Source organism: Anomaloglossus baeobatrachus, chromosome 1 (genome assembly GCF_048569485.1).
Source record: "Anomaloglossus baeobatrachus isolate aAnoBae1 chromosome 1, aAnoBae1.hap1, whole genome shotgun sequence".
Taxonomy (NCBI): domain Eukaryota; kingdom Metazoa; phylum Chordata; class Amphibia; order Anura; family Aromobatidae; genus Anomaloglossus; species Anomaloglossus baeobatrachus.
In genome coordinates, this window is record NC_134353.1 from 867,671,173 (window position 1) to 867,690,865 (window position 19,693).

The 19,693-nt window shown below is 51.3% G+C and overlaps 1 protein-coding gene across 1 annotated transcript in view; it reads left to right on the forward strand.

Moving 5' to 3' along the window:
• The window catches only part of TRIM23 (tripartite motif containing 23), a 77,052-nt gene that overhangs the window by 54,347 nt on the left and 3,012 nt on the right, over window positions 1–19,693 (forward strand). Inside the window, exons 8-10 of the mRNA XM_075326154.1 lie at window positions 7,543–7,672; window positions 8,421–8,531; window positions 13,490–13,614. Coding sequence (XP_075182269.1) covers window positions 7,543–7,672; window positions 8,421–8,531; window positions 13,490–13,614 — 366 coding nt within the window. The remainder of the gene's footprint in view (window positions 1–7,542; window positions 7,673–8,420; window positions 8,532–13,489; window positions 13,615–19,693) is intronic.

A 19,693-nucleotide genomic window follows, 5' to 3' on the forward strand; every position in this document is an offset into this window, starting at 1 on the left:
TCTGCGGCTCTCAGATTGACGGCGTGGCTCTTGAGTCCTGGATCCTGACGGCTTCCGGCATTCCTCCCGAAGTCATCTCCACTATGACTCAGGCTCGGAAGTCTTCCTCGGCAAAAATTTACCACAGGACTTGGAAAATTTTCCTGTCCTGGTGTCGTTCTTCCGGCCACGCCCCTTGGCCTTTTGCCCTGCCGACCCTTCTGTCCTTCCTGCAGTCTGGTCTGCAGCTAGGACTATCCCTCAATTCCCTCAAGGGACAGGTCTCAGCTCTGTCAGTGTTGTTCCAGCGGCGTATCGCCCGGCTGGCTCAGGTGCGCACCTTCATGCAGGGCGCATCTCACATCATTCCGCCTTACCGGCGACCTCTGGATCCCTGGGACCTTAATCTGGTCCTCACGGCCTTGCAGAAACCCCCTTTTGAGCCACTTAGGGAGGTTTCTTTGTCTCGTCTTTCACAGAAAGTGGTCTTTCTAGTGGCCATAACTTCCCTCAGGAGAGTCTCTGATTTGGCTGCGCTCTCCTCGGAGTCACCTCGTTTGGTTTTTCACCAAGACAAGGTGGTTCTTCGTCCGTCTCCGGACTTTCTCCCTAAGGTGGTATCTCCTTTCCACCTTAACCAGGATATTTCCCTGCCTTCCTTTTGTCCGGCTCCTGTTCATCGCTTTGAAAAAGCATTGCATACTCTGGATCTGGTGCGGGCGCTCCGGATCTATGTGTTTCGCACCGCTGCTCTTCGGCGGTGCACCTCTCTCTTTGTGCTGACCACTGGTCAGCGTAAGGGCCTCTCGGCTTCTAAGCCGACCCTAGCTCGCTGGATTAGGTCGGCCATTTCCGATGCCTACCAGTGTTCTCAAGTGCCTCCCCCGCCGGGGATCAAGGCACACTCGACTAGAGCTGTCGGTGCCTCTTGGGCTTTCAGGCACCAGGCTACGGCTCAGCAGGTCTGTCAGGCTGCCACTTGGTCCAGTCTGCATACCTTTTCGAAGCACTACCAAGTGCATGCTCATGCTTTGGCAGATGCGAGCTTGGGCAGGCGCATCCTTCAGGCGGCTGTCGCCCATTTGTGAAGTTAGGTTTCGCCTACGTCTCAGTTTTCTGTTTATTCCCACCCATGGACTGCTTTGGAACATCCCATGGTCTGGGTCTCCCATAAGGAACGATGAAGAAAAAGAGAATTTTGTTTACTTACCGTAAATTCTTTTTCTTATAGTTCCGACATGGGAGACCCAGCACCCTCCCTGTTGCCTGTTGGCAGTTTTCTTGTTCCGTGTGTTTTCACCGGCTGTTGTTGTAGACAGAGGTTCCGGTTGTTCCGGGTTTTGCTCTATCTCTACTTGTGGGTGGATGTCCTCCTTCAGCCTTTGCACTAAACTGGCTATATTTGGTTATCCAGGGGGTGTATATGCTAGGAGGGAGGAGCTACACTTTTTAGTGTAGTACTTTGTGTGTCCTCCAGAGGCAGAAGCTATACACCCATGGTCTGGGTCTCCCATGTCGGAACTATAAGAAAAAGAATTTACGGTAAGTAAACAAAATTCTCTTTTTTTGAGGGCGACGGTATTTTTTTGGGACCGATCTCCCACTACCATCAACGGGCGGGAACGTGGAGTGTCGCCTCCACGTACCCCCTCCTGCGACGCTGCATCCTGGGCTGGACGACGGGTTCCACAGACACCGATTTTCCAAAGCCCAGGGTAGAGGCCTGTGCCCCTATAGCCCAATTCCTCAGCCCCTCTTTACAGGCTCTGAGTTGAATATGGCACCGGTGTGACCGGACACAGTAAGCTGACTCTGCTATTTTCACTGCCTGGACGGAAGCAGTGTTTTAAGGTGAGATCCCCCCTGACTGGTTTCCCAGACAAAGGGAGAAAAGACGCTGCAGGGAAGGCTCCCAGGACATTTACAGTATTTATTATGAGAAAGTCCCTTGCTGAGTGCAAGGAGGAGAGCCCCAAGGATCCTGCATACACAGTGTTAACTTTTCTCTAGCTTGCTGGCTGGAGGAGGGGGGAAGTCACTCCTGTTTGCAAAAAGTCCTGCAGATAATTTCCCGGTGGCAGGGGGAGGGCCCAAGGCTCAGGGACTCACGCTGTTTATTTGCTCTGTTTATTTGCTCTAGCAGAAAAGCCAGCTGATAGCCACCAGTGACAAGCTGTGTGCTGACTGGAGGGAGAGGGAGGAAAACTATCAAACTCCCTTCCCGCCGTTTTTACTACCCACAGCAGGGGGGGGCACACTAACTTCATCTTCGCGCTCTTTTAGCGCTAAGCCCCGCCCCCCACGATAAGCCCCGCCCTTCCCAGGAAAGCGTGCGAAGATCTCCATAGAGCTTAATCCTTCCTGAGGACAGGGCCATCGGCTGAGTCTGGTGAAGTGCTTGCTTCACTTGTAGCTCTGCTGAGCATTGCTCCCCCTCCTGGCATACTCCTATTAGGAACATGCAGAATTCTAAGGGCACTAAGAGTGCTAAGGCCCTCATAGTCTATTATTCAGCCTGCACTGCCTGCCACGCTGAGCTACCACGTAAGCACACCTCTTCTCTCTGTGAGTCCTGTGCCCCTCTAGCCCCCCAAGACCCCCCTGCCACCACCGCCGCTGCCACCACCGTCAGCCCAGAGCCTAGGGCTCCCAGCCCACCGGAATGGGCACAGTTTCTGTCCCAATCCATGGAAAAACTGTCACAGAACCTGGTGCTGGCTATGCAATGTCGTCCTCCACACCCTTCTGGGTCCCTGGACGGAACGCAGCCTGAGGATGCCCCTATGGAGGATCCTTCTGAGGTAATCCGGGCACATGCTTCACCGGTTGCAGGGATCAGGAAAAGAGCACACGGCCGGGTGTCTCCAGCGGGCTCTCCCTCGGGAGCACACAGGGCAGGCTCTCCCACACGCTCCACGGCTTCTGAAGAGCTGGAGGAGGGAGAAAGCTGTTAATACCAAGAGGATTTCTTGGTTTCAGCCTCCCCAGATGATCAAACTGCAATAGACTCCCTTATAGCAGCAATCAACCAAACTCTGCATGTGGAGGATCCCCCATCCACTACCACTGACCATGTGGTCTCCTTTTAAGAGGGCAAGGAAACCCCAAAAGGTTTTTGCTGATCACCCAGAGTTTCAGGATATCCTCACAAAGCAAAGGGAGAAGCCTGACTGGCGCTTCGGTAACCGAAAACTCATTGAGTCCCGGCACCCTTTTGCCTCACCTGCCCCTAAGAGCTGGGCCGATCCGCCCTCGGTCGACCCCCCCGGTCTCCCGCCTTACCACAAACACGCTCCTGTCTTTACCCGATGGTTCCTCCATCAAGGACCCGACAGACAGGTGGAGCACCTCGCCCGCTCTGCTTTTGAGGCTGCGATTTCCTCCCTCTCGCCCTCTTTTGCCTCTGTGTGGGTTGCAAAGGCGATCTCTGTCTGGGCAGAATCCCTTAACACTTCGCTTGAGGAATCCCAGTTCACTCATACCTTCACAGAGGTAACAGCTCAAATTGCCGCTGTGGCGGAGTACCTCATGCAGGCCTCCCATGGACGCTGCTACCTGCGCAGCGTTTGCCGCCTTAAATACCATAGCCATCCGTAGAGCTCTCTGGCTCCGACAATGGCAAGCGGACTCTGCCTCCAAGAAGTCTCTCACGGGCCTTTCCTTTTTTCCAGACCGATTGTTTGGCGAACGTCTGGACAAGCTCATTTCTGACGCCACGGGAGGAAAGAGTACCTCCCTCCCCAGCTGAAATCCAGGACGTCCTTCACCAGATGTTCACAGTCCTCGTTCCGCTCCTTTCGGAACTCATTTGGTTGGTCGACATCCCATGCTGTCCCCGCCACCAGCCGCGGACTACGCAGGGACCGACCTTCTCAGCTCTCCCCGAAACCCACTTTGTCATGGCAGCCTAGACCGAAACAGTCCAGGACTAGGGAGACTCGGCCACGACGTTTTCCCCCCTCATGACTCCTTCGGCGCCCCGGAAGACACACTCGTTGTAGGAGGTCGACTGCGGCTCTTTCATCACATCTGAGCTGCCGCCTCAGACGACAAATGGGTGCGAGACCTTGTGTCTTCCGGTTACCACATAGAATTTCGGACCCGACCCCCGAGTTGGTTCTTTCTCTCAGACCCCCCAGAGACTCGAAAACGACGCGAAGCTTTTTTCTCAGTAATCCACTCGCTCCAAACAGCAGGAGTGATAATACCTGTCCCAGACGACGAGAAGTTCGTGGGTTTTTATTCCAACCTCTTTGCGGTCCCCAAAAAGGATGGGTCAGTTCGACCCATCCTGGACCTCAAACACCTAAACAAACATGTGCACGTACGGAGATTCAGAATGGAGTCCCTAAGGTCCATTATTGCATCCATGGTCGAAGGGGAATTCCTCGCCTCCATAGACATCAAGGACGCGTACCTGCACATACCCATCGCCCCAGATCACCAAAAGTTCCTCCGCTTCGCAATTCAGGACTCCCACTTTCAATTCGTAGCTCTACCCTTCGGCCTTGCCACTGCACCAAGGGTCTTCACCAAAGTCATGGCGGCCGCCATGAGCGTCCTTCACGCCAGGGGAGTAGTCGTTCTCCCTTACTTGGACGACCTCCTCATCAAGGCCCCTCCTTCCGCGACTCAACCAGCGTACAGATCACTGTGGACACCCTATCCCGCTTAGGGTGGCTAGTGAATCTGGACAAATCATCCCCGATCCCATCACGATCCATCACCTTCCTGGGCATGTCCCTGGACACCCGTCGGGGCTTGATCCTTCTCCCTCAGGACAAGGCGATCGCTCTTCAACGAGCGGTACGCTGCCTTCTACGTCCTCCGTATCGCTCCATTCGATTCAGCATGAAAGTGCTCGGCAGGATGGTGGCAGCTATGGAAGCAGTACCCTTTGCTCAACTGAACCTCCGCCCACTGCAGCTAGCCCTTCTAGTGGCCTGGGACAAGAGCCCCTTCTCCCTGGACAGACATCTTCACCTGACGCCTTCAGTCAGGTACGCACTCCGCTGGTGGCTTCGGTCATCATCCCTATCAAAGGGGAGATCTTTTCTCCCAGTGAACTGGCTGGTCCTGACCACGGACGCCAGCCTCCTAGGCTGGGGAGCAGTGTACCGGCACCACACTGCTCAAGGATGTTGGACGCCCCAGGAGTCTTTCCTACCCATAAACATCCTGGAACTCCGCGCGATCTTCCTCGCGCTCAGAGCGTTCTGCCCTCTGCTAGCGGGTCGTCAGATTCGAGTCCAATTGGACAATGCGACAGCTGTAGCCTATACCAATCGGCAGGGGGGCACCCGCAGCAAAGCGGCTTATCTCGAGGCTCACAAGATCCTCAGCTGGGCTGAAGCTGAATCAACGGGATCAGTGATATCAGCGGTACACATACCGGGGGTAGAGAACTGGGCAGCAGACTTTCTGAGTCGCCAAGGCCTGGCCGCCGGAGAATGGTCTCTCCACCCAGATGTGTTTCTACACATCTGCACTTGCTGGGGCACACCAGACGTGGACCTAATGGCCTCAAGGTTGAATGCAAAGGTACCCGCGTTCATAGCCAGGTCACGCGACCCGCAGTCCATCGGCGCGGATGCTCTAGTCTGCTCCTGGCACCACTTCCGCCTGCCTTACATATTTCCACCTCTACCCCTGCTGCCGCGGGTAATCAGGAAGATCAAGGCAGAGGGAGTCCCGGTGATACTGATAGCACTGGACTGGCCCAGGCGCGCCTGATACGCCGAATTAGTACAAATGCTCACAGACGCACCGTGGCGCCTTCCAGACATCCCAGACTTGCTGACTTAAGGGCCCATTTCCCATCAGAACTCCAGAGCCCTGAAGCTGACAGCATGGCCGTTGAGACCTGGGTATTAACAAGAGTGGGATTCTCCCCCGCGGTTATTTCCACCGTGATCAGCGCCCGAAAGCCTGCTTCATCCCGCATTTACCACCGTACGTGGAAAATCTTCCTTTCATGGTGCAGGGAAACTAATGTCCAGCCTATGCCTCTGGCCATCCCCAGAATTCTCGATTTTCTACAGTCTGGCTTGCAAGCGGGGTTGGCTCTCAGTTCCCTTAAAGGGCAGGTTTCAGCGCTCTCAATCTTCTACCAATGCCGCCTGGCTCAAAAACCACAAGTCAAGACTTTCCTCCAGGGAGTTTCCCATCTAGTTCCCCCGTACAAACGCTGGCCGCTGGAACCATGGGACCTCAACTTCGTTCTGGACGGTCTCCAGAGGTCTCCCTTTGAACCCCTCAAGGAATCCTCCCTTGCTCTTCTGTCCTGGAAGGTAACATTCCTGGTGGCAATTACATCCATCAGACGGGTTTCGGAGCTGGCAGCACTCTTTTGCCGCGAGCCTTTTCTGATCTTTCACCAGGACAAGGTGGTTCTGCGCCCCCTTCCGGATTTCCTTCCAAAGGTTCTTACCCCGTTTCATTGGAACGAGGACATTGTTCTGCCTTCCTTTTGTCCACACCCGGTTCATAGGGTGGAAAGGTCTCTGCATTCGTTAGACCTCGTCAGAGCTCTCAGATATTACATATCCAGGACAGCCCCTTTAGGAAAATGGACTCTTTGTTCGTCATTCCTGAGGGGCCTAAGAAGGGACAGGCAGCTTCAAAGGCGACTCTGGCTCGCTGGATTCGCTCTGAGATCCAGGAAGTCTACCGCTTCCAACTCAAGCCCATTCCTAGTGGGCTGCGGGCTCATTCCACGCGAGCAGTTGGCGCTTCGTGGGCCATTCGGCATCAGGCTTCAGTGGAACAGGTGTGTAAGGCTGTGACCTGGTCTAGCCTACATACGTTTTCAAAGCATTACAGAGTCCATACCCAGGTTTAAACTGAGGCAAATCTGGGTAGGAAAATTCTGCAAACGGCAGTAGAGCACCTCTCTCAGTAGGCGCTCCATGCTGTCTGGGACTGGTTCCTAGTACTTGGGTTGTGTTGTCTTCTTTTATATTTCCCACCCATGGACTGCTGTAGGACGTCCCATGGTCCTGTGTCCCCCAATGAGGCGTCAGAGAAAAACGGATTTTTGTGTACTCACCGTAAAATCGTTTTCTCTTAGCCATCATTGGGGGACACAGCACCCACCCTATTGCCCTGTTGGGCCTTGGTTCTCTCAGTACCTTATTTGGTTATGACTCTTCTTTTCTCATGTTCCTCTGTTGAGAAGTTTTTACTGGTTTTTCTCCTACTGCTTGTGTACTAAAACTGAGGTTGCCTGGCCCGGCCAGGGGGTGTATACTGCAGAGGAGGAGCTATGCTTTTGCATCTACTTAGTGTCCTCCTATGGATAGGCAGCATAACACCCATGGTCCTGTGTCCCCCAATGATGGCTAAGAGAAAACGATTTTACGGTGAGTACACAAAAATCCGTTTTTCTGTCCCTTGCTATCCTGCAGTCACATCGTGACAATAGTGCATCGTACACACTGAAGTGTTGCATGTCTGATTATTTTTCTAGAGACAGCAGCTGATCACTGAGGATTACAGCTCTTGCATCTATAGGGTTTGCATATAGACTTTGTAGGGTAATGCATTCTTTTTTTTGTTTTGTAGGACAATAGAGTTCATATTGGCCCTAAAATGGAAATCCGCGTTGTGACGTTAGGTCTGGACGGAGCGGGAAAAACTACAATTTTATTTAAACTGAAGCAGGATGAATTCATGCAGCCAATCCCTACTATTGGTAAGCGATACCTTATTCTGGCCCCGCAATAAACAAAGTCAGTCTTAAAGGGAATCTGTCAGCAAGTTTTTGCTACCTCATCTGAGAGCAACATGGTGTAGGCAATGAGACCCTGAATCCAACAATGTATCACTTATATTACTGAGTGCAGCCGTTCTGACACAATCAGAGTGATTAGATTTAGCCATGTAGCATTGCTGAGAGAGCTGTCTTCGCCCACTACAGAGATTGTTCAGTGACAGTGAGGTGTCAATCCCAGGAGAGGACGTGCCGGACTGCCCTGAGCATGACATTGTAGTCCAAGCAATGATAAGTGTCCTGCTGCTTAAAGAAACATAGCAAATAAACAACAAAGCGGACTGTGACAAGACAGGCATCCCCGAATTCTCTGTGTCAACCCTTGCAGCATGCTGGCAAAAACCTGCTGACAGATTCCCTTTAAAGAGGCATTCTAATCTTATGGCATAGTGCTGCTGTGCTGTGTCGTAACATTTTGTTAGAGGTCCAGCCCATTAATGTTGATGGAACAGGGCTGCATGTCCATCCTTTTAAGCATCATAGGATTCTATAGGAGTTCTTGTAGTTGTACCGCCATCATTTAGAAAGGTATGACCTATCCTAGCTATATGGGATCAGCTCTAATAGGGGGAAAAAACGCTTTTAAATATATCTATACATGTAATAAGTGTTCATTCAGTACAGACCGACGGACGTTTAATCCTGATCTTTATGTTTTTACACTTAATAGGTTTTAATGTTGAGACCGTTGAATATAAAAACCTAAAGTTTACGATTTGGGATGTTGGAGGCAAACACAAGCTCAGGCCTCTATGGAAGCATTACTACCTGAATACACAAGGTGAGTGTGACCTGGATCCACACAACTAACTGATATCCAAGTGCTTTTCTCCACCATCTGAGGGTTTGAGCTTTGTGTAAGACACTCGCTTTTCTTTTAAAATGACCCAATAACTTCTACTGGTCAGTGCGATTGTGGTGATAACAAATGTAAAAGCTTGAAAAAATAAAGTTTCGATTTCACTTATATGTTCTGAAGTTATTACTTTTTTTATTTTTCCTTCCGTAAAGTTGTATATGGCCTTATTTTTTTCCATTTTTTTTTTTGGTTGGGCAAGTTATAGTTTTTACATTTTGGGTTGCATTTGACTTTTTGATTTGTTATGATCTCATTCTTTTTTGTTATCTTTGTATCATCTTGATACCGTGTTTTTCCAAAAATAAGACACTTGTCTTGTACTTTTTTTGCCCCCCAAAAAAGTGCTAGGGCTTTTTTTTGGAGCAGGTCTTATTCTTGAAGAAACATGGCTGGGGGTAAATTTACCCCCACCCCCAAAAAAAGCAGACCCCCCACTTCCCACGAGACTCATACTCACCAGACCCTGGATGTCTGCGTGGATCCCAGGTCCTCCTGTGATCTCCGGTGGGCCCTCTATGTAGGTATGCTGCACGCCGTCCTCACCTGCATCTGGCCGACACCCTCACACAGATCATATACATACACACACACACACACACACACACACACACACACACACACACACACACACACTCATCACATCCAGCGGTAGAGAATCCATCCCGCCGCAGGGAACGACGGGAGGAAGTCATGTGTCGCATGTCCTGTAAGAAAGCATTGCTCTCGCAGGTCCTTGCGCTCCACTGCACAGCCTCTCCGGATACTGCCAGTGAGAAGAAATCTGTGTCGCTGGATGTGGTGAGTGTGTGTGTGTGTGTGTGTGTGTGTGTGTGTGTGTGTGTGATCGGATGTGTGTGGGTGTGTGATCTAATATTTGAGTGTGAGCTCGGATGTGTGCGGGGGTGCAATCACTGAAGGTCCTCTTGCTCAGCGTCTGGTGAGTGTAATTGCGGGGTCTCTGCGTGTTATATTTAAGTGTCCTTTTTTCAGCTGCATGGACACTTCATTATTGAACTGTGACTACGCCTTATTTTTGGGGGAGGGCTTATTTTTGGAAAAACATGGTAAGTGGTTAAAATATAGAAAATTGCTTCCTTTTCCAAGCACTTTGCATTTGTAATTTAAAATTCTCTGTTTTAGAAGAGAGTGATTTCTCTGACGCCTCATTGGGGGACACAGGACCATGGGTGTTATGCTGCCTATCCATAGGAGGACACTAAGTAGATGCAAAAGCATAGCTCCTCCTCTGCAGTATACACCCCCTGGCCGGGCCAGGCAACCTCAGTTTTAGCTTAGTGTCTGTAGGAGGCACATCTTTCAAGGTTTTGTTATTTTTTGAGGGCGACGGTTTCCTTTTGGGACCGATCTCCCAATACCATCAACGGGTGGGAACGCGGAGTGTCGCCTCCACATACCCCCTCCTGCGACGCTGGATCCTGGGCTGCTTTTTTACTGGACGACGGGTCCCACAGACACCGATTTTCCAGAGCCCAGGGCAGAGGCACAATTCCTCAGCCCCTCTTTGCAGGCTCTGAGTTGAACATTGCACCTGTGTGGCCAACACAGCAAGCTGACTCTGCTATTTCCATTGCCTGGACTGAGGCAGTGTTAAGGTGAGATCCCCCCTGACTGGTTTCCCAGACAAAGGGAGAAAAGACGGTGCAGGGAAGGCTCCCAGGACTACTGAATTCACAGTATTTTATTATGAGAAAGTCCCTTGCTGATTGCAAGGAGGAGAGCCTCAGGGATCCTGAACACACAGTGTTCATTTTTTCTCTAGCTGCGTGCTGGCTGGAGGAGGGGGGGGGGGGGGAGTCCCTCGCTGTTTGCAGAAAATCCTGCACAGATAATTTACAGGTGGCGGGGGAGGCCCCAGAGCTCAGGAACTCACACTGTTTATTTGCTCTGTTTATTTGCTCTAGCTGTGTGCTCTGATTGCAGAAAAGCCGGCAGAGATAACCACCGGTTACTAGCTGTGTGCTGACTGGAGGGAGGGGGAGAAAGACTGTCAGAAGCTCCCTTCCCGCCGTTTTTTGCTACCGACAGCAGGGGGGGCACACTGAGTTCTTCTTCGCGCTCTTTTAGCGCTAAGCCCCCCCCCTCGGAAAGCGTGCGAAGATCTCCACAGAGCTTACTCCTTCCTGAGGACGCAGGGCCATCGGCTGATTCTGGTGAGGTACTTGCTTCCCTTGTAGCTCTGCTGACCATTGCTCCCCCTCCTGGCATACTCCTATTAGGAACATGCAAAATTCTAAGGGCACTAAGAGTGCTAAGGCCCACATAGTCTATTATTCAGCCTGCACTGTCTGCCACGCTGAGCTACCACATAAACACACCTCTTCTCTCTGTGAGTCCTGTGCCCCTATAGCCCCCCAAGACCCCCCTGCCACCACCGCCGCAACAGTCAGCCCAGAGCCTAGGGCTCCCAGCCCACCGGAATGGGCACAGTTTCTGTCCCAATCCTTGGAAAAACTGTCACAGAACCTGGTGCTGGCTATGCAATGTCGTCCTCCACACCCTTCTGGGTCCCTGGACGGAACGCAGCCTGAGGATGCCCCTATGGAGGATCCTTCTGAGGTAATCCGGGCACATGCTTCACCGGTTGCAGGGATCAGGAAAAGAGCACACGGCCGGGTGTCTCCAGTGGGCTCTCCCTCGGGAGCACACAGGGCAGGCTCTCCCACACGCTCCACGGCTTCTGAAGAGCTGGAGGAGGGAGAATGCTGTTTGTACCAGGAGGATTCCTTGGTTTCATCCTCTCCAGATGATCAAACTGCAATAGACTCCCTTATAGCAGCAATCAACCAAACTCTGCATGTGGAGGATCCCCCATCCACTACCACTGACCATGCGGTCTCCTTTTAAGAGGGCAAGGAAACCACAAAAGGTTTTCGCTGATCACCTAGAGTTTCAGGATATCCTCACAAAGCAAAGGGAGAAGCCTGACAGGCGCTTCGGTAACCGAAAACTCATGGAGTCCCGGTACCCTTTTGCCTCACCTGCCCCTAAGGGCTGGGCCGATCCGCCCTCGGTCAACCCCCCGGTCTCCCACCTTGCCACAAAGACGCTCCTGTCTTTACCCGATGGTTCCTCCATCAAGGACCCGACAGACAGACAGGTGGAGCACCTCGCCCGCTCTGCTTTTGAGGCTGCGGGTTCCTCCCTCTCGCCCTCCTTTGCCTCTGTGTGGGTCGCAAAGGCGATCTCGGTCTGGGCAGAATCCCTTAACACTTCGCTTGAGGAATCCCAGTTCACTCATACCTTCACAGAGGTAACAGCTCAAATTGCCGCTGCGGCGGAGTACCTCATGCAGGCCTCCATGGACGCTGCTACCTGCTCAGCGTTTGCCGCCTCAAATACCATAGCCATCCGTAGAGCTCTCTGGCTCCGACAATGGCGAGCGGACTCTGCCTCCAAAAAGTCTCTCACGAGCCTTCCCTTTTTTCCAGACCAATTTACTGCTTGTTGCAGTAAGTCAGTGTTGGCTTGGTCTCCAGGCAAGCGGCACAGTGCTTGCAAGCTCTTTACTATAGTGCCCCACCGACACTTTAGAGGAAATGCTGACTCCTCTTGCAGCTTCGGCAGCAGCACAACCATGCTGCCGGCCCAAAATGTCAATCTTCAGGAGCGTAACCCTCCCGGAAAGCAGGGGGTTGGAGCTCATGAAGACTGATGTGAACATTTAACATATGTAATAGTCACGTTATTGGATCATTGGGTTTAGGCCATGAATGGGTTCCACTCTACGTTGCACATTTAATTGGGATGTTCACATGAAAAAAATAGTCTCTGTTGTGATTTGTATTCAATTTTCACTAACTTTATTCAGATGTTGCTGTGTCAGCTGGGAAAAATATCAAGGAAACTGTCAACAAGTTGCTGTTGACAGATCTGATGTTCTTATGTGTCTAACGTGCAGTGTTTGATAAGTTTTAATGACTAACTGACAAGATGGTAACAAATAGCAGCGTTCCAGACTGCACCGGTCTCTTCATCAGGCTCAGTATAACCCAATCTCTGAAGAGTCACATATTTATACACAACAGGACAAGGAATAGTGCAGGAATAAGAGAAGTGACGCGAGGCAGAACTATCAGTATGGGAAGGGGAGGGACAGCTGAGGCAGTAAATATTGGTGTAGATCATTGCTATGGAGTGTGAAAGTTTTATTGTCCTCTGATTGAGGTCTGGTCCAGAGATGTGATGCCCCCATGTCTGAGGGGCATATTTCTTAATTGATATAAAATGACATAAGGAGAAACATCCACCTTTAGACCCTCAATCACAAGCCTCTCTCCTAGCCAAATCAGATCTCCTGCTTTGCACTGATGAGGGGCAACCCCCCCTTGAAACACGTCTCAGTAAATGGAGTTCTGGTTTGACTTTTTAGCATAAGTCAGGTGGCAGGGCTCGTTAAAGGGGCGATATTCTCTTTTAGGATTAGTACATACATTTGGCTCTATAGAGTTCGTTCCCTTCCCCTCTGAAGAGGCTATTCGCATATATAAATCCATGTGACACCTTCATTCCTGCCCTGATGGTCACAGATTGTCATACGTTTGTTCTCCTAGACTCTTCTGGTTCTCTGGGATTTGACGTTTTCTTTTAATACTAATATTTTCATGTCCATGATGCTGTGATCTGGGTTACAAAACTGTTTGGCTGGAGGTAGATTTATTGTTTTTTGTTTTTCTATCTATTCGCTTACACTTTCTATTTTTGGTTGGGAATAGTTTTTTCCAGATATTGTTTTAGAAAGACAGCTGGAGTCATCATGGCTCTATGTAAACCCATTCTTCATGTATTTTGATATTTTAGCCTTGATGTTGGAGCCCGTGCCGTGTCACTGTCACATACTTTTATTTTCCCTTTTTTTCCAGCTGTAATATTCGTTATAGACAGCAGTCACCGAGATCGGGTCACTGAAGCTCACAGTGAACTGGCAAAGCTACTGACCGAGAAAGAACTGCGTGATGCCCTGCTCCTAATATTCGCTAATAAACAGGTAAATATATTCCTTAAAGGGATTGTCCACTACTTAGATATTGATAACTTATCCTTAAGATAGGAAAATATTGGAGTGGTAGCAACCGGACACACTGCCCCCCCAACCCCCACTTGCACCCATCACGGTGGGATGTAAACCGTGTGTGGAGCAGGAACAGCACTGCAGTGTAGTGGCCATTCTTGGGTACTTGGGTACCTATCGCTGATTCTGCAAACAGCTGATAAGGGGGGTGTCGGCACCCTCCTGAAATGATATTGATGACCTGTCCTACAGGTCGGTCATCAATATGGAACTAGTGTAAAATCCTTCAAAATTAGCAATACACTTTTTTTATACTTGATCCTGTACCAAGTCTTCAAGTGTGTATATATAATTCAACTAGTCTTACCATCGTGTTTTACTACTCTTAGGTTAGGTCATGGGATCACATGTGACTGCTGCCCCCCGGAATTAAATAGTTTCATGCACTTTATGTTCCCTGAAGTGCTTCCCCATCCCAGTTACCTGACCTGCCTGTTTTATGCAATTGCATCGACTGTACCACTGAAGTTCTTCACATGGAGAAACACAATCTCATATCAGAGATAATGATGATGACTACACAGCTCTTTTCCCAAAGGCATAATGTGTGAGATTACAGTTCAGTCTCCCTGACTGTACACTGATATTAGTTTATTTCCAAAACTATAAAAGGAAGGATAACCACAGTGTTCGTACGAGGTCTGGTTGCTTATGTGGTGCTGTGGTGATGCATCATGGGATTTATAGCAGATCACAGGGGAACAAGATGCAGAATGATAGATAGGAATAACAATGGAGGTGAAAAGGGAGAAAACAAGAGACAAAACTACAGGGAACTAAGTGCACTGTAAAAGTTTGAAGTGCAGAGTGTGAAAATCAGGCAGAAGGTGCAATTATAGAGCAATGATGTTAATATATCAAAAAGACTGACCCGTACATCCAACAGGTGTGAACAGGTGCTAGCTGAAAACACACTAGAACTACAAAATACATACAGCTGCACTCTAAAATGCTAACCATGAATAAGGGCACTCTGACATTGCATTACTGCTATAGGAATATTTGGGAAAAAAAAAATATTTCTTTGTCGCTCTATTGGGAGACCCAGACAATTGGGTGTATAGCTACTGCCCTCCGGAGGCCACACAAAGTATTACACTTAAAAGTGTAAGGCCCCTCCCCTTCTGCCTATACACCCCCCGTGGGATCACGGGCTCCTCAGTTTTCATGCTTTGTGCGAAGGAGGCACACATGCAAGCATAGCTCCACTGTTTAGTCAGCAGCAGCTGCTGACTATGTCGGATGGAAGAAAAGAGGGCCCATACTAGGGCCCCCAGCATGCTCCCTTCTCACCCCACTTTTGTCGGCGGTGTTTGTTAAGGTTGAGGTACCCATTGCGGGTACGGAGGCTGGAGCCCACATGCTGCTTTCCTTCCCCATCCCCTTAGGGCTCTGGGTGAAGTGGGATCTTATCGGTCTCCAGGCACTGAGGCCGTGCTCCATCCACAGCCCCAGGGACTCTGCTGGACATGGAGCTGAGTATCTTCAGGGACATGGCCCTGCTACGATTGAGGTACTCTGTGTCCCCATAAAGGGGACCGCGCGCAGACACACGGCAGCACTGCTGGGTGTGTTAGTGCGCCAAGGACGGCGGCGCTGCCCGCACTGGTGCCATCGCACACTACAGCGTAGCTGGGTGTGTTAGAGTATTGGGGGACTGCCGCGCTAACCGCCGCTGCCATTTTTATCTCAGGCGCGGCTGGGACTTGTGGTGCGCCGGGGACTTCCGCGCCGACCAGGGCTTATATGCCGGTCCGCGCTTATCACTCTAGTCCCCGGCTTTTGCGGCCTAGTCTCACTTCGTTACCGCCCACAGGCCTGCCAGTCAGGGTAAGGGCGTGACGCTGCACAGCACGGCAGCGCTGAGAGCTGGAGCATGCTTTGCATACTCCACCCCTCTCACTGTACACAGTGTGAAACCGGATTCCCGCACTTTCTGGGGCACGCCCACGGCCTCCTCCTCTACACAGGACGCCGGCAGCCATTCATGTCAGTTTTTTCTGTGGCTGAGAAAAGAGACAAGTTTGGGAAGACCCTGGCAGGGATTCTGGTGGTCACACAACCGCTGTGAGCGGGCGGTAAGCAGCACCTGTGGTGCTGACCCCACTAGTGCCGAAATGCACATATAGATATATGCTTGTACGCTATACATTGCACTGTTCGGTCGCACTTTTGTATTTTAGCTATATACCCTCCTTGATTGTTCGGGGGAGATAACAGCATATCGTCTGTGAAAAACAAAGGTGCAGAAGCACAGGTTTTCTATGCAGCCTGTACAGCATGTACGGCTATACTGCCGGCAGGTTCCACGGACCCCAATTGTATGCAATGCACGGCCCTTGTGGAACTTACTCAGCCGGAGTCTCTGCTAATGGTCCAGGTGATGGGGACGGAGTTTGCAGTATTTACTTCAGACTTTCTAGACTATGGCTATGATACTAGAAGCCTTGCAGTCTGGCTATGATACTAGAAGCCTTGCAGTCCAGACCGATCTCTCAGACCATGGGCACTGTTGTTTCATTGCCCCTGGGCCCCCCCCCCCCCCCCAGTTGGTACAACAAGGTGCTCCTGGAGTGTCTCAGGGATCCCAGGGTGAGGGGTCTGACTCGGACCGCAGTCCCAGACCCCCTAAGCGACCTCGCTGGGAGCATCCCTCGACATCACGGCATCATTCAGGGTCTCAGCATGGGGACTCTCTCTATGATGAGGCGGAGGTATCTGATCAGGATTCTGATCCTGAGAACGTTCTCTACCTGGATACACCTGATTGTGATACCGTAATGAACGATCTTACGGCGTCCATCAATCAAATGTTGGTTATTTCTCCCTCAGCTCCTACGCCTGAGGAGTCAGCTTCTCAGCAGGGGAAGTTCCGTTTCAGGTTCCCCAAGCGTACATTGAGTACGTTTCTGGATCACTCTGACTTCAGGGAGGCAGTCCAGACCAACCAGGCTTGTACAGATATCGTTTTTTCCAAACGCCTTAAGGATACACGTTATCTCTTCCCTTTTGACGTTGTCAAGGGCTGGGTTCAGTGTTCCAATGTGGACCTCCTATCTCCAGCGGCTAAATCCTTAGTTGCAGTGGAAGATATGGCTTCACTCAAAGATGCCACTGACAGACAGATGGAGCTCTGGTTATATTCCATCTATGAAGCTATTGCCGCGTCTTTTGCTCCAGCTTTCGCAGCCGTCTGGGCGCTCCAAGCGGTCTCAGCGGCTCAAGCGCAAATTGAGGCAGTCACACGTATGTCTGCGTCGCAGGCTGCGTCTTAACATCTCAAACGTCAGCGTTTGCGTCATACGCCATCAATGCTGTCCTGGACTCGGCGAGCCGGAAGGCGGTTGCGTCCGACAATTCAGTGGTGATACGCAGAGCCTTGTGGTTGCGAGAAGGGAAGGCAGATTCTGCTTCCAAAAAGTGCCTTACCAGTTTGCCAATCTCTGGTTACCGCTTGTTTGGTGAGCGACTGGATGAAATCATCAAACAATCAAAAGGAAAAGGATACATCCTTTCCTCAGGCTAAACCGATCATACCCCAACAGAGGAGGGGACAGTCGAGGTTTCGGTCCTTGCGGGGCGCGGGCAGGTCCAATTCTCCTCGTCCAAAAGGCCTCAGAAGGATCAGAGGAATGCTGATTCACGGCCTAAATCACGGTTACAGGAGAGAGTTCTCCTCTCGTCCTCCGACTCGATTCTTCAGAACATCTCCGCCTCCCAAGAGAGCCGAGGCTCTCAGGCAGGCGGTGTGCACTCTGAAGGCAGAAGGAGTGGTGGTCCCGGTTCCTTTTCAGCAACAGGGTCACGGTTTTTACTCCAACTTGTTTGTGGTCCCAAAAAATGGCGGGTCTTTCCGTCAGGGCAACAGACACGTCAAAACCAGGCGGTTCCGGAGGAATCCCTCCGCTCCGTCATCGTCTCAATGTCCCAAGGAGATTCCTTGCATCGATCGATATCAAGGAGGCTTATCTCCACGTGCCGATCGCTCCAGAGCATCAGCGCTTCCTGCAGTTCAACATAGGAGACGAACACCTTCTGTTCGCGGCACTGCCTTTCGGCCTGGCGACAGTCCCGCGGGTTTTCTCCAAGGTCATGGCAACAGTAGTAGCGGTCCTCCACTCTCAGGGACACTCGGTGATTCCTTACCTGGACGTTCTGCTTGTCAAGGCACCCTCTCAAGGGGCATGCCAACACAGCCTCAACGCTACTCTACAGATTCTCCAGAGCTTCGGGTGGATCATCAATTTTCCAAAGTCAAATCTGACACCGGCACAATCGCTGACATATCTGGGCATGGAATTTCATACCCTATCGGCGATGGTGATACTTCCGCTGGACAAACAACGGTCACTGCAGCAGGGTTGCACAATGTGACATCCTTAGCAAATGGGACAGGAAGTCGAAGTTTCTCGACAGAAACGTCTCCCTCCCTCAGGCAGCCAAAGATTCTCTTCGGTGATGGCTTCTTCCCACTTCATTGTCGAAGGGGAAATCCTTCCTACCCCCATCCTGGGCGGTGGTCACGACGGACGCGAGTCTGTCAGGGTGGGGAGCAGTTTTTCTCCACCACAGTGCTCAGGGTACGTGGACTCAGCAAGAGTCCTCCCTTCAGATCAATGTTCTGGAGGTCAGGGCAGTGTGTCTTGCCCTAAAAGCTTTCCAGCAGTGGCTGGAAGGCAAGCAGATCCGAATTCAGTCGGACAACTCTACAGCGGTGGCTTAGATCAATCACCAAGGAGGAACACGCAGTCGGCAAGCCCTCCTGGAAGTCCGGCGGATTTTGATGTGGGTGGAAGCCACGGCCTCCACCATATCCGCAGTCCACACCCCGGGCGTAGAAAACTGGGAAGCAGACTTTCTCAGTCACCAGGGCATGGACGCAGGGGAATGGTCCCTTCACCCGGACGGGTTTCAGGAGATCTGTTGCCGTTGGGGGATGCCGGACGTCGACCTAATGGCGTCTCAGCACAACAACAAGGTCCCGGCATTCATGGTGCGGTCTCACGATCACAGAGCTCTGGCGGCAGACGCCTTCGTTCAGGATTGGTCGCAGTTTTCAACTCCCTTATGCGTTCCCACCTCTGGCACTGTTGCCCAGAGTGTTACACAGGATCAGGTCCGACTGCCGCCGCGCCATCCTCGTCGCTCCAGAGTGGCCAACGAGGTCGTGGTACCCGGATCTGTGGCATCTCACGGTAGGCCAACCGTGGGCACTATCAGACCGACCAGACTTGCTGTCTGAAGGGTCGTTTTTTCCATCTGAATTCTGCGACCCTCAACCTGATGGTGTGGCCATTGAGTCCTGGATCCTAGCATCTGCAGGGTTATCTCAAGAGGTCATCACCACGATGAGACAGGCCAGAAAACACACATCTGCCAAGATCTACCACAGAACGTGGAAGATATTCTTATCTTGGTGCTCTGCTCAGGGAGTTTGCTCCCTGGCCAATTGCCTTGCCTACTTTCTTTCCTTCCTGCAATCCGGGTTGGAAAAAGGTTTGTCGCTCGGCTCCCTTAACGGACAAATCTCAGCGCTCTCTGTATTTTCTTCAGAAGCGCCTAGCAAGACTTCCTCAGGTACGCACGTTCCTGCAGGGGGTTTGCCGCTTAGTCCTTCCTTACAAACGACTGTTAGAACCCTGTGTTTTGAACAGGGTGCTGATGGTTCTTCAGAAACCACCATTTGAGCCTATGAGGGTTTTTTCTCTCTCACGCCTTTCGCAGAGCATTGTCGTGCAAAGTCCTCTTCCCGGTGTCTCACCAGGTCAAGGGGTTCTGCGTCCGGTTCCGGAATTTCTCCCTAAGGTGGTATCCCCCCTTTCATCTCAATCAGGGTATCCCCGTACCCTCTGTTTGTCTTCATCCAGTTCACCAATGTGAAAAGGATTTGCACTTGATTAGATCTGGTGAGAGCACTCAGACTCTACATCGATCGCTCGGCGTCCCTGCGCCGCTCGGAAGCACTCTTTGTCCTTGTCGCTAGCCAGCGTCAAGG